We start from the raw sequence: 14,435 nt of genomic DNA on the forward strand, positions 1-14,435 counted from the left end.
ACTGGGCCGCAAATGTTTATGGCTTTTGCGTCACTACTCCCTTTCCTCTGATTTTCTCATTTTTTTGTTTGGTTGTTTAGGTCTCCTTTAACCAACAAGCTTTTAAGTGAAGTGTATCATAGTTTTTTATATCAAACTCCCTTTAATTGTTTTTCTTTCCGTGAAAATAAATATTTCCTTACTTTAATGCTTAATTTGCTGTGCTTAAAAAAAAATTTTCATTACTGTCTTACTAACTGAACTGTTTGGGCTCTTTCCAGTTTCGTAAAGCTGATTACTCTTAGTGGTTGGTCCTGTTGTTTTTAGGTTTAACAGGTTGTAAGTGCACCATTGCCTGTAGGCACATCAGTCTGCTCTTCAATAAACAGTAACTGTAATAACAATTTCTCTGCACTATTATGTAACCCTTCAGCAACTAATAGATGCATATTTTCTTTTCTGAATCAGTAAACAAGCCTCTTCTGCTCAGCCTTTTGAAGCCTAATAAAATATTTTTGCATTATGGTGCTACTATTTCTCAATCATGTAAAGACGGACATCTAATCTGATTATATGTAAACATTATTGAATGCTTGCTTGGGTCCTGATGTAAACCTGTCCTGCTAAGTGGAGCAGAGAGCTGCCTGCAGTGTTTGTCAAATTCTTCTACAGTAATTGATGAAATTCACACAAATGGAGTATGTCAACATTACATGGGTAAATAGCTGATTGAAATTCTGCTGGTATCTAGCTTCAGCTAAGGTGATCGACGGAGGGTTTAGATTCACTTTGATTCAGTCTTTTGGGAATTAATTTTCAATTTGTACTCGAGCCAGAAATGAATCAAAGCTCAGTGTTTCCACAAATTCAGGTAACTCTACTGTAGAGACCATGTGAGTTATTTTCCACAGGTATGTGTATTGGCTTTTTCCCCCACTTTATTTGTGCAATGGGTTTTTTGCCACTTAAAAAAATCAGGACTATAGTATCGGCAGTGCCTAATTCCAAGAACAAATCCAGAAAATGTTTCAGAAAGACAAGAAATATTAAAGTGCTATTTGTCCTTTTTTGCCTAGACATTTTTTAATGTTGTCAGATTTTGTGCCTTCACTTTTTTCAACGTTTTGTGTATCAACACTTTTCCAGAATGGATCAAGTGTATTTTTTTCCATCAAAACTCTACACACAGCACCCCCTAATGAGAAAAATGCTTTCTTTTATTTTAGCAAACATATTAAAAAAATACAAAACTAAGGCATCCCATGTCTTGAGCTTTTGCTCAAGGCTTTGTTAATGTCCTGCTGGTAGCAATTACAGCCTCGAGTCGTCTGATTATGATGCTACAAGCCCAGTACACCTGTCTTCGGAAAGCTACCCCATATCACTTAGTAGAATCTCTCAAGTTTCATCAGGTTGGATGGGGAAATATTGGTTTGATAGTCATTTTCAGCTCTTTCCAGACAAGGAGTTTCAAGTCTGGGCTTTGGCTAGGCCACTCTTGGACATTCCCAGAGTTGTCCTGAAGCCACTCCTTTGTCCTTCTGAAAGATGAATCGTCTCTCCAGTCTGAAGTCAATATTGCTTTGGAGTAGGTTTTCATCCAGGAGGTCTCAGCACATTGCTTCATTCATTTTTCCCTCTATTTTACCTAGATCCAGAAATGTGCTTTCCTATTTGGTCAAGTCAATTTACCAAAGGTGGACTGAATTATGCTGTTAAAACATCTCAAAAATGATTAATAGAAGCAGGATGTGCCTGAGCTCAACCGTGAGCTTCATAAGAAAACACTGTAAATACTTAAATCCATATTATTTCTTTATTTTTAGTGTTGTTTTTAAATATTTGTGGGAAAAAAATGTTAATGTGTTGCTGTGTGTGGAGGATGTTTAATGAATGCACCGTATGTTTAGAAATGATGATAGTTGACATTTATGAATCTATCTGTGGTATGTGGTTATAAATGTAGCACAAAGTTGCTGACCTAGAACATTTTGATTTTTTTTTTCAATATTGCCTCATTAAGAACAGAAAAATTATGAACTAAAGATAAACTGCTAAGTTTTATTGCATGATGTGCAATTTTCAAGATATATATATATATATATATATATATATATATATATATATATATATATACACAGTACAGACCAAAAGTTTGGACACACCTTTTAATTCAATGATTTTCCTTTATTTTCATGACTATTGACATTGTAGATTCACACTGAAGGCATCAAAACTATGAATAACACATGTGGAAATATGCACTAAACAAAAAAGTGTAAAACAACTGAAAATACCCCTTATATTCTAGTTTCTTCAAAGTAGCAATCTTTTGCTGTGATTACTTCTTTGCACACACTCTACATTTTCTTGATGAGCTTCAAGAGGTAGTCACCTGAAATGGTTTTTACTTCATAGGTGTGCCCTGTCAGGTTAATAAGTGGGATTTCTTGCCTTATAAATAGTCATGAAAATAAAGAAAACCCATTGAATTAGAAAGGTGTGTCCAAACTTTTGGTCTGTACTGTATATATAAACCTTCTTTGTTATAAATATGTTCTACCCAGAACTCAAATTGCAATGCTGTAATTGTAATTTGTTAAAAAGGTCATTATTGCCCTTTTATTTTGTGCATTGACAAACTGCAAAGTGTGGTAGTAAGCAGGAAGATTTATTTATATTGTATACAATCAGTATAATCATACTATGCATTTTAATTTTCTAGTTTACAGTTCCAGGAGTGTGTGGATGTGTCAGTGGTGTAACAAATCATCGGAGGCCACCAATGTTGAGGTTTTACAGCCAGAGACTTTCTGTAAAGAGCATGTCCCCAGATGCCTCCTAGCTTATTTCTTTCCCACCAGTGGTTGTTTACTTTGTATCCTTGAGGAAATAGTTGTTTGCACAGCCTGAATCCAAACAACAGAGAGAAGAGGACCTGGATTAAAATTGATTTAACCAGATTAGCAAGACCAAACTTTACGGCCTTTTTATGACATAATCTCTGTCTAACTTAATTTTCTAATACTTTAAATTCACAATTTCAATGATGATTCTCATTTGTTTTTATCTGATATGAGATCTCTCTCTGGAGGCACCTCAAATGGTTTCTCACTTTTTTGATCTAAATAGAATCACTGTTGCTGCTCTCTGCCTAATATTTTATTGCAGCAGAAATACAATATTAAATCTCTGGATTGGTATTATTTGTTGACAGAAATAACTTTATACTTTATTTCTAAAGAAAACTTTTTTCTGCAGGGAAAAACTGACTTTGCTAACGGCATCCAATTTGTTTCAGTTCATTTTCTATCTTATTATAGCCCTAACCACATATTTGTGTGCCAGACAGGATGCAATGTGGAGAAAATTTGTTGTTTTTACTAGGTTGGGCTCCATTTAGTTGCTCTTATCTGAGTTTGAAAAGGTCATCAAGGGTTTTTTGCTGCCTGTTTGCCATTACATTCAAGCCCTTCATTATAAGAAGAAATGATAACAATATACATTTTCACAAGGTGTTTGCAAACTACATCATGAAAGGCTGAGGTAGCAGGATAGGTTTTAGTCTAGGTAATGTATGCACCTCCTTAAGTTGTCTGATTTTCACTTCTCAACTGTATTGAAACCAAAATATAAAAATCAATTTTATTTTGAGCTAAAGTTAAAATTTTCTGTAAGGGTTGTAAAATTATGCACATTTTGGAATTTTCCAAATGTATATAAGTATATAGAAAGAAAAAAATGTTTGTTTTTTTAATTAATGGGATTTCCAGGCGTTCTGTTTTCTAAAAATTACCTCCGTCAGTTTATCCACCCATACCTTGGTCTGTCTGTTTGTTCACCCACTTCTCCATCCGTCCCTATTCTAATATCCGTCTACCTATTCCTTCAACTATTTTTGCATATACTCAACCATCCTTTCCTACATTTGTCTAGCCATCAATCCCTTTCTGCTTTTATCCATCATCCCTATGTCCGTCCATCTATCCCTTTCGGATTCCATCTATTTTGCCATTTAAAAAAAAATGGCTTTAAAGGACAGATAACTCCCAAATCAGAGTTTCATAGAACATTTTTGTGGCTTAAATAACGTGAAGAACTCTGCATCAGGCCTGGAAGTCATGTCAACCATTTGTGCGCCACTTTATCTTTGACTACCCTGAGTGGTACAACGAGGACAGTTCCAGTGTTTACAAGCCGGTGGAAGGTTTCTCTTTAAGTGCAAGTAGCCTGACATTTGTCCCTTACTCAGGGGAGCGGATAATGCAGATAAAATCCTTTGTTCACAAGGGAGAAGGAAAGGTCCATGTTCCAGAGGTCATTCACACTCCCATATTTGGAAAAAAAAAAAAAAAAAAAAAAAAAACAAGAGCTAAAAAGAGCGTGCTCTTTAAGACCAAAGGCAAAACATCTCCCTTGTGGAGTTGAAAATTAGGTCAGTGCAGAACATTTCTGTGCAAGATTGCAAAAATAATTTCATTAACGTTGTGGAAAATTAGCCATTTTTGATATTTTGCTTTTTCAAAAACTAAGTTTTTGAAAAAGCATATTTTTTAGAGGCATATTTTTAATTTTGAGCTTTTTATTTGCAAAGCTAAATATGTTGCTATATCTTAATTTATGGATTATATAAGCTAGATTAATTTGCCCTTACTATCTTGTCTGACTTCTGAACCATCCTGATTGCTGGTGTAAGTGGGTTACTCCACTTACTGTGACCCTATTCCCAGTATACCCCAGTGGATGGAAAATTAGCAGGGTGTTCTTTTTTTCTCTACTGGTAAGAGGATTTCTAATTAGCCACTTTTTAGTGCGAAGCTTCCCACAGGCTTTGTTTAATTTTTCCAATCGCCGCAGTGCCTTTGTATCATCTCCCTCACTGTCCTGTTTTTTTGGGGGGTTTTTTTACGGGATTTATCAGTGATGGAGAGAGTTTAACAATGCGTAGTAAACCATCGATACCAAATAAGGCAGCACAGCCTACCATCCATGAACATCATTGGGGAGGCAACACATATTACAGTAATACCATTTTGAAATAAATAGTTGTGTAATCAAGATCTCATTTGTTTACTTACGCTGGTTTGTTATTAAGTATGTTTTTATTACTTAAATCTATGTCTGCTTGGGGAAAACGTGCTCTAACAATCTTCTGACTGAACACAATCACACGTCACAGTTTCTATTTCAGCTCATCTGATGGAGTGGGATATCCTTGCTTGAAACAGATGTTCTTAGCCTCCCCCTTTCCCTAGTTCCAGCTGGATGTCTTCAAATGTTCAAAAATAGTTTTCCCATTTTTGGGCGTACTGTTTAAGAAACTCATCTAAACCCCTTTTTTCTTTCCCTGCAGCCCATTCTCTCTTGCTCTCCTCTCAGATGGGCACAGCAGAGGTTTACATGTCTGTCACCACTCTACTGTCCACAGAGCACACTCTAAAGAGCCTCTGAGTCATTGCTTTTATCTTCACCCTTTCAAGCTGTGTGATGACTAACTGAATGGAAAATATCTCTGGTGGAAGAGTGGTGGTTTCCGTTCTTGGTTTCTGTGAAATCTTCTATAAATATAAGCCATCAATAATCAAAATGGTGGCCTCAGCTGTATATCATTCATGTGTCTCTTATGGATTTGATCTTTTTTAAAAGTTTTTATGTTTTTGTTAAGGAAAACATTTTTTTAAAGAAAGAAAAAAGATGCTCGATTAATTCTGACCACTGCATATCAGCATTTATCTGTTTGTAACTAAGCTAGAAGTGAAGCCAAGGGAAGTTTGAGAACAGTTTAATCTTTCAAGTCTAATAAAAGTCTGCAGCTTTATTGGTGCTTATTAGATTTAAGCAGAGCTTGAAATATGTTGTTTACATCTTCCGTTTATTTTATTGGGACTTGCTGGAGCCTTTTGTGAGGGAAATAGAATATCATGAAGTGTATCATAGCCTCTTGCAGGGGATGAGCTAGTCATTAATAATGCTGAAAGCATAACCTTTTCCTGATCTGAGCAACAATAACTTTTCATTGTTGCTCTAAAACACCTGTATTAGTAGTAGCTGCTTAATTTTCCCCCTGGTTCTTGTTTAGATTTACAGTTATAACTTGTTAGGGGTTAGATTCAAATTTAGGGTATTACAGTAAATCACATTTTATTTGATTTAAACGAGGTTCTGCCACAGTATTGAAATATAAAATTTTGTCATTGAAATGTCTGGAAAGGGTTATAAAATACTGTTTATAATTCAGATTTCTCTCTTTTTATGTACTTAATGAATGCAACTCAAATTTCAAGGTACCAAAAGTGTCATTTCTGTCCACAGTTGGTGATAAAGTGCCTGCAGACATCAGGCTGACTTCTATAAAGTCGACCACCCTGAGGGTAGATCAGTCGATTCTTACAGGTAAAGTCTCTATCCTCACCTTTTCAATTTCCTTTTGGTGCGTTGTGATTTGCCAATCTCTTTGTTAAAATGTAACTATATAAAATGTATCTGTCCAGTGTGTTTATTTTGAATTAGTTACACATGATAATCAATGAGACTATAGAACAGGAATTAGAATGTATTTTAAAAATCGTCCTGAATTTGTGGGTGCATCATTTTCCTGTGAAGTTGGTGAAGAGGGTTAGGAGAGGATAGTGAAGGATGGCTGATGTTCAGGAGAAGTAGTGAATCAACTCTTTAAATCTCTCGTCTTGCTCTGCTGCCTTAATTGGTAGCAAATTCCATGGGATATTTTAGTGTTTGAGCTATTTTCCTCCTCTCTTTCCTTCCCCATTCATGGCCATGCCGCCTTTCAGACGCTCTCCGTCTCGTTCTGTTTGAGCTTTACAATTCACGCACAGTTGATTATTCCCAAAAGCGCACGCAAACAGTGTGTAAGCACACATTAGTTAAGGCCTTTGAAAGGCAGCACCAGGGCAATATCTGATACTTGTCAGGTTCGCTCAGTCAGCTGCTAAGCCTTTTCCACACTTCTGTTTAAAATGTCAGCCAGGCACCACTTTTACCTTTTCACTCTATGCTATGTAGGAACTCACTCCGTTTCCTGTTCTCATAACTCTCGTTTTGCCATCTTGCAGGAGAGTCTGTATCGGTGATCAAGCACACAGATCCAGTTCCAGATCCACGAGCCGTCAACCAGGACAAAAAAAACATGCTCTTTTCTGTGAGTGACTCAGAAGATTTTCTTGTGTTCTATTTCACATATTTCGACTACATTTAGGTGCCATACTCTTTGATGTCTTTTAATCTTTTTTTTGTCCTGTTGAGCCTTATTCACATCAATTGTTTTCTGAAGAGACACAGTGATTTACAACACAATTCACAGGGATTTATCTTTTCCTAAATTTGTCACTTAACCACAAACTTCTACATATTTTATTGGGATTTTATGTGAAAGGATCTTCATACAAGATTAAACAAATAATTATCTGAAAAGTGTGGTGTGCATTTGTATACAACCCATCTTGTAGAACCACCTTTAATTACAATTATTGCCACATCGGATGTGCTTGTTAGATTCTTGATTAGAGGCATAAACTTTGACTAGGCCAAGTTAAGAAACTTAAGCCAAGTTATGTGTTTAACAAAGTCATCATTTACAGCCTCATGTCTTAACCGCTTTAACTTGACAAAAAAGTGCAATTCATTGTATATGAAGACTTTTTTTTTTTCTTTTTAAGCTCAGATTTTGGACGTTTTGACATGTTAGCTATTTCTAGTAAACATTTTACCCATTTTGTAGTTCTTTAAATGTCTTGGTCTACTAATCCGTGTGTTCACCGCTCAACCTCAACAGGGCACCAACATCGCAGCAGGTAAAGCTGTAGGCGTGGTGGTGGCCACAGCCGGCAACACAGAGATTGGCAAAATCCGAGATGAGATGGCGTCCACAGAGCAGGAGCGCACGCCCCTGCAGCAGAAACTGGATGAGTTTGGGCAGCAACTATCAAAGGTTAACAAATATCCTTTTTCTAGTCAGAACTTCTAGTCTGGATCATTTAAATTTGTGCAAAATGCACTATATTCATTCTGTTTGCTCATAATAATCTTTGAAGCTGAACTACTATTTTATCACAGGTCATCTCATTGATCTGCATTGCTGTTTGGATCATCAATATCGGACATTTTAACGACCCGGTCCATGGAGGCTCTTGGATCCGAGGTGCAGTCTATTATTTCAAGATCGCGGTGGCTCTGGCAGTCGCTGCTATTCCTGAGGGTAAGCCGAGTCACACAGATAATGCAGCATATCTGGGATTCTTTTTGTTCTTTAGACATACAAAATACTGCTAAAATTTTTGTTTTTTTATACAACTTACAGTTGTGTTCGAAATAATAGCAGTGCCTCAACAGCAGCAAGAAAATCACTGGTTTTATTAACATTTCAAACTCTATACCCCAGATAAGTTTCTGGGGGGTAAAATAAAGGTATAGAAAACCAACAAACCCAACAGGACAGCCATGCATACTGTGGATTCTGTGAAATTGAATGATTAACTGAAAAGGGTGTGTTCAAAAAAATAGCAGTGGTGAGTCCAATTAGAGAGGGCATCAATTAGGGAGGGTATTCTGGGAAAAAAGGGTGTTAACAGGTGATCCGTATTTAAGGATCAAGACAACTGGCATGCTGGCTGTGCATTTCTCCTGAAAAAACAATGAAAATGGGTCGTTCCAGACACTGTTCTGAAGATGAGCGTTTCCTAATAAAAAAATTGATTAAAGAAGGGAAAACATACAAAGAGGTGCAGAAAATCATTGGCTGTTCAGCTAAAATGATCTCAAATGCCCTGAAATGGGAGCATAAAACTGAAAAACGAGGAAGAAAAAGAAAGACAACCCCTCGAATGGACAGAAGAATAGCCAAACTGGCGAAGACTCAGCCAATGATGGGATCCAAGAGGATCAAGCAAGACCTTCAGTTGACAGTGAGTACTGTGACAATCAGAAGACGTCTTACTGAGGTTAACCTTCCAGCAAGAAGCCCCCGCAAAGTCCCACTGCTGAGAAAAAGACATGTGCAGAAGCGTTTACAATTTGCCAAAGAGCACATTGACTGGCCTGAAAAGAAATGGCATAATATCTTGTGGACAGATGAAAGCAAGATTGTTCTTTTTGGGTCTAAGGGTCACAGGCAGTATGTCAGACGCCCTGCAAACACAGAATTCAAGCCACAGTACTCACTGAAGACCATTAAGCATGGTGGTGCAAGCATCATGATATGGGGATGTTTTTCATACTATGGTGTTGGTCCGATTCACCGCATACAAGGGATCATGGATCAGTTCCAGTACATCAGGATCCTGGAAGAGGTCATGCTGCCATATGCTGAGGAGGAAATGCCTTTGAGGTGGACCTTTCAACAGGATAATGACCCCAAACACACCAGCAAGCGAGCAAAAGCATGGTTCCAGATGAACAAGATTCAACTGATGGAGTGGCCAGCACAATCCCCGGACCTTAATCCCATCGAAAACTTGTGGGCTGACATAAAAAGTGCAGTGCATGAGGCAAAACCAAGAAACGCTGAGGAATTGTGGAATACAGTGCAATTATCCTGGGCTGCAATACCTGTGGAACGATGCCAGAAGTTGGTTGACTCCATGCACCACAGATGTGTAGCAGTCATCGGAAACCGTGGTTTTGCAACAAAATATTAGTTTAGGATACTCAGCTAGGTTCACTTATCAAGAATTTCTTTGTTTGTACAGTACATTTTTGAGTTTCCAAGGAAAGATGGCAACACTGCTATTCTTTTGAACATGCCATTTCTTACTTTATTTGAAATATTATTATTATCATTTAAGTTTTGATGACTTTGCGCAATTGTTTTGCTTTGGAATAGAATGTACTGTGTCCCCAATGTATCTGTGTTCATTAAAGTACAATTTCTTTGAAGAATTTTGACATTTACTCATTTTTCTAAAGGCACTGCTATTATTTCGAACACAACTGTATATGTAATAGGTTAACATATAAAGCAAGGAATATCTCACTCTTTTCTAGAGTGAGAGATTTTTCTCACTTAAAGCTAAATAACACTCTTCCCCTGAACGGACCTGCTGTAACCTCTTTAGGTCTGCCTGCTGTTATCACTACCTGTCTGGCTTTGGGAACGCGCCGCATGGCCAAGAAAAACGCAATTGTCCGCAGTTTGCCCTCCGTGGAGACCCTCGGCTGTACATCTGTCATCTGCTCTGACAAAACTGGGACGCTGACCACCAATCAGATGTCTGTCTGCCGGGTAAGAGCTCTAGTTTTTCAGAAGAGAGGAAAGTCCTTGGTGGGTTTTACAGTTTTACTGCTCACCACAGTCAGGAGTCTGCTTGACAGGCACCAGCAAACAAGAAATTGGACAAATGCTGAACTGTCGGTTAGTTAGTTCTAAAATTTTTATTACATTTCAGCACATTGGCAGGCAAAATTTAGCACATGAGAATTAATATTTAACCTTTATTTTAAATATTCGGCCCACCATACAGATGGTGGCCCACCATACAGAACTTACGTTTGATCAATGAAATGTTTAAAAACTTTTAAGATGAAGATAAAAAGTAAGATGTTATAGTGACGTTAAAAAGGGGGAGAGTAGGATAAATTTATAACCTGTCCGTACAAAAACAGATGTGTGTAGCACCCTGGACCATAAGCACACCAACATACCAAGCAGCAATGTTCTTATGTTTGTGAAGAAATTGTGCAGCCTTTTCTCTACAGAGTAGCTAAACTTAGTCAAAAAATAATCAGTTTATTTGTTTGAGCCTAAAAAGAGCACAATTTAATTTCACCCAGTTCAAGTTGGTCATGTGAAAGTATAGCATTGCAACGTTTGTAAAAAACCAAAATGCCACAAATGAACACCCTTTTGTACATGTGGTGATGTGTTGCAGGCAATGTTTGTCTTTAAGCATCCTCCTGGAATTAGCAGCACAGTGTGCCTGTCGGTCAGGCTGAAAGGCCCATTACACATTAAAGTATTTGAGTGAAAACAGAACGAGATGTTTTCCTTTCCTGTGTAATTAGCATAAATATCTTCATATCATATCTGTTTGTTTCATCTTGTTGGTTGTTGCTTAGCTAAGTGCACAGTTCATTTCAATCCTTCTATATTTCTGGATGCGTTTTTCTGCCGCCGCCCCTCCGCTCCAGCAGAATCCTGATCAGCATGCAGTAGTTAGTCAGCAGCATAAACCAGTTGAGTTGCATAACTGACCTTGTGTCTCTTTCTGCCTTGCCTCGATATTTGCATCTCTCTCAAGTCAATAGTGCTCACATAAAGCCTTCACATAATTTTAAATAAATATTTTGGTTTTCATCTCTATTCTCTTTCAACTGTAGTTATTAGAACCACTAATTTGACTGCTGGATAAGATGCTGTAGCTTGAAGTACTTCAGGCTCAAACAGTTGCAGAATCCCCTAAAATAGTAAAATAATGGTGATATATATAAGGAATGAAGAGTAATATTAATGTTCTGCAAAAAGACCTAGCATGGTCAGTTTGTGGATTTAAAAAGATCTTTATAACGGTTCTATTTAATTGTTTCCCCCTAAGGGGATTATAGTTTTCTACTGTTTATTCTTGGACCTGAATGCCACTAAGAAGATTGTACCCAGGTTCCTGTAAGATGACATTTATAGACTTGACCCACCACATTGTTCTTTATTTGCTTTGGATCAGGATTTTACTGTGTTTTTTTTTTTTTAACACTGTTCAGTGTTGTAACAGGCTGCCACCTGCTGGACTAAGATTAGAATTGTTTTTTTAAACAGTTTTGACATCCGCCTAGAAGTTGGATGGTGGAATAAGTAAATTATTAAGCATTTTTGTGTTGACCTAATTTTTAAAGCAGTTTTTAACAAAAAATGGTTTGTTTCTTGTGTTCTAGATGTTTATTATTGATAAAACCGAGGGGGATCACTGTCCGTTAAAGGAATTCACTGTTACGGGCTCCACATACGCTCCAGACGGAGAAGTGTGAGTATTCAGTGCCTTTTAAATGTCTGAGCTCAAATAGGTGTATCTTCAGCTAGCATGTCTAGTACTTTGCCTTACTTTTTGTGCTTGTCTAATTTCTTTAGCTTTCATAATGGCAAACCAGTAAAATGCTCCCACTATGATGCCTTGGTTGAGCTGGCCACTATCTGTGCTCTCTGTAATGACTCATCACTGGATTATAATGAGGTTGGTGACTGTTTTGGATGTTTTTTTGGTTATTTTTTTATTAAATGGTTTATTACTCATCAATGTTTGTTCTGTCCAGACCAAAGGTGTCTATGAGAAGGTAGGAGAAGCCACAGAAACAGCGCTGACGTGTCTGGTGGAGAAAATGAATGTGTTTGATACAGACATTAAAAACCTGTCCACGGTTGAGCGAGCCAATGCCTGCAACTCTGTACGTAATCTTTAACTCTATATCTATTGTTTTCTTTTGTATTGGTTTAAAATTACCCCCCAAAATTCTCATATTTGTCTTTTGTTTTATCACAGGTCATCAAGCAGCTCATGAAGAAGGAATTCACTTTGGAATTTTCCAGAGACAGGAAGTCTATGTCCGTATACTGCACTCCAAATAAAGCACGGTCCTCTGTTGGCAAGATGTTTGTAAAGGTAAAAACTTCTCCTACTGAAGCTGTAATTCCTATGTTTCCTGGAACAAAGTATAAGCAAAGGTGGTGATGAGTATTTTCAAAGGCTGAATTTGTGTGAGAAAATTAAATGCAGTATAGAAAAAAAATTTTATTTTCAAAATGCATTCCCTTGCTTATAGTCTTAATGCATCATTTCAAGCGTCTGTCCATTCATCAGTCCATCCATTCATTTGTTTGCCCATTTTGTTGTCTATTCGTCTGTTCATGGATCACTTCATCCATCCATTTGTCCAGGGTCTGTCCATCATCAGTCCATTTGTTTTGCTGTTCATTCATCCATTCTTTAGTTCTGTCAACCCATCAATCAACCCATTTGTCCTGGATCTATCATCCATCCATCTGTTTTTTTTTTGTTTCTCTCATCTGTCCATCCACTTATTCATTCATCCATTCATTTTTCCATCCATCCTTTCATAGGCTTTATGGTCTTGCATCCATTCATTTGCCCCTTTTTTTCTGTTGAACATTTAACCGTGTGTTCATTCACCATCTGTGATCTGGCCTTCATTCTTTTTTCCAAGTTTGTAGTTTTTCCAGGGTCCATTTGTAAAACTTCACCGTTATCTACCTTAAATTCAGATGAGTTTTTGCATTTTTTTTACGTTGCATTTTTAAAAGATGATTAAAAAGGACTGAATGATGGAAATGCCTAAAATTATTAAATATAACACGTGTAGGAATCTGGAGACAGACATCTTTTACTCATAACAAACTGAGATTTCTTGTCCATTTTGCTATCTTAACCATCTTTGCTCATAGGGTGCCCCAGAGGGAGTTATTGACAGGTGCACACACATCCGTGTTGGCAGCAACAAGGTGCCGATGACCCCTGGCATCAAGGAGAAGATCATGTCTGTGATCAGAGAGTATGGGACCGGCAGAGACACTCTGCGCTGCCTGGCTCTGGCGACACGAGATAACCCTGTAAACAAAGAGAACCTTGTGTTGGAAGACTCTTCTCGCTTTGTGGAATATGAGGTAAGAGGGGAAGATAATCTGTACGTTGTGTTTTATTTATTTAATTTTTTTTGTAAAGTTTTATCTGTGTTTGTTTTTCAGACTGATCTGACGTTTGTGGGTTGCGTCGGCATGCTGGATCCACCCAGAGCGGAGGTGGCTGCTTCCATCAGGCTTTGCCGTCTTGCAGGCATCAGAGTAATCATGATCACCGGAGACAACAAGGGTAAAATCTACAAATCACAAAACTGGAACGTCTGAGATGCTTGACTTTTGGAAAGTCTCACTGATTAAACGTTGTGTGTCTCAATATTTCAGGTACAGCAGTAGCCATCTGCAGACGTATTGGCATCTTTGGGGAGGAGGACGATGTTTCCAGCATGGCTTTCACTGGCAGAGAGTTTGATGACCTCTCACCTGCCGCACAGAGAGATGCTGTGGTCAAGGCTCGTTGCTTCGCTCGCGTTGAGCCAGCACACAAATCCAAGATTGTTGAGTATCTGCAGTCCTACGATGAGATCACAGCTATGGTAAGAAGGAGCTGTTCCTCCAGTGTTCTGTAACAGCCGATCTAGAAGATGTTTGTTGACGTTGTGACTGGTTTTGTGTTGGGTTTAGACCGGTGACGGAGTGAACGATGCCCCTGCTCTGAAGAAGGCTGAGATTGGCATTGCCATGGGCTCCGGAACAGCTGTGGCCAAAACAGCGTCGGAGATGGTGCTGGCTGATGATAACTTTTCCACCATCGTAGCTGCAGTCGAGGAAGGCAGAGCCATTTATAACAACATGAAGCAGTTCATCAGATACCTCATCTCCTCCAATGTTGGTGAAGTTGTCTGGTAAGGATTCCGGGGTA

The 14,435-nt window shown here is 38.0% G+C and overlaps 1 protein-coding gene across 2 annotated transcripts in view; it reads left to right on the plus strand.

Annotated features, from left to right (window-relative positions):
* atp2a2b (ATPase sarcoplasmic/endoplasmic reticulum Ca2+ transporting 2b) overlaps positions 1 to 14,435 on the plus strand; it is a 28,238-nt gene that overhangs the window by 8,325 nt on the left and 5,478 nt on the right. For both annotated transcript variants that reach the window (XR_004340101.1, XM_032569379.1), the window contains exons 6-18: positions 6,292 to 6,372; positions 7,053 to 7,138; positions 7,772 to 7,927; positions 8,053 to 8,194; positions 10,050 to 10,216; positions 11,860 to 11,948; positions 12,053 to 12,155; positions 12,235 to 12,366; positions 12,462 to 12,581; positions 13,382 to 13,600; positions 13,682 to 13,805; positions 13,898 to 14,109; positions 14,198 to 14,418. Coding sequence is in view for 1 of the 2 variants with exons in the window: in XM_032569379.1 (XP_032425270.1) it covers positions 6,292 to 6,372; positions 7,053 to 7,138; positions 7,772 to 7,927; positions 8,053 to 8,194; positions 10,050 to 10,216; positions 11,860 to 11,948; positions 12,053 to 12,155; positions 12,235 to 12,366; positions 12,462 to 12,581; positions 13,382 to 13,600; positions 13,682 to 13,805; positions 13,898 to 14,109; positions 14,198 to 14,418 (1,852 nt within the window). In the remaining variant the exon portion in view is untranslated. The remainder of the gene's footprint in view (positions 1 to 6,291; positions 6,373 to 7,052; positions 7,139 to 7,771; positions 7,928 to 8,052; positions 8,195 to 10,049; positions 10,217 to 11,859; positions 11,949 to 12,052; positions 12,156 to 12,234; positions 12,367 to 12,461; positions 12,582 to 13,381; positions 13,601 to 13,681; positions 13,806 to 13,897; positions 14,110 to 14,197; positions 14,419 to 14,435) is intronic.

Source organism: Xiphophorus hellerii, chromosome 8, assembly GCF_003331165.1.
Source record: "Xiphophorus hellerii strain 12219 chromosome 8, Xiphophorus_hellerii-4.1, whole genome shotgun sequence".
Classification (NCBI taxonomy): Eukaryota; Metazoa; Chordata; class Actinopteri; order Cyprinodontiformes; family Poeciliidae; genus Xiphophorus; species Xiphophorus hellerii.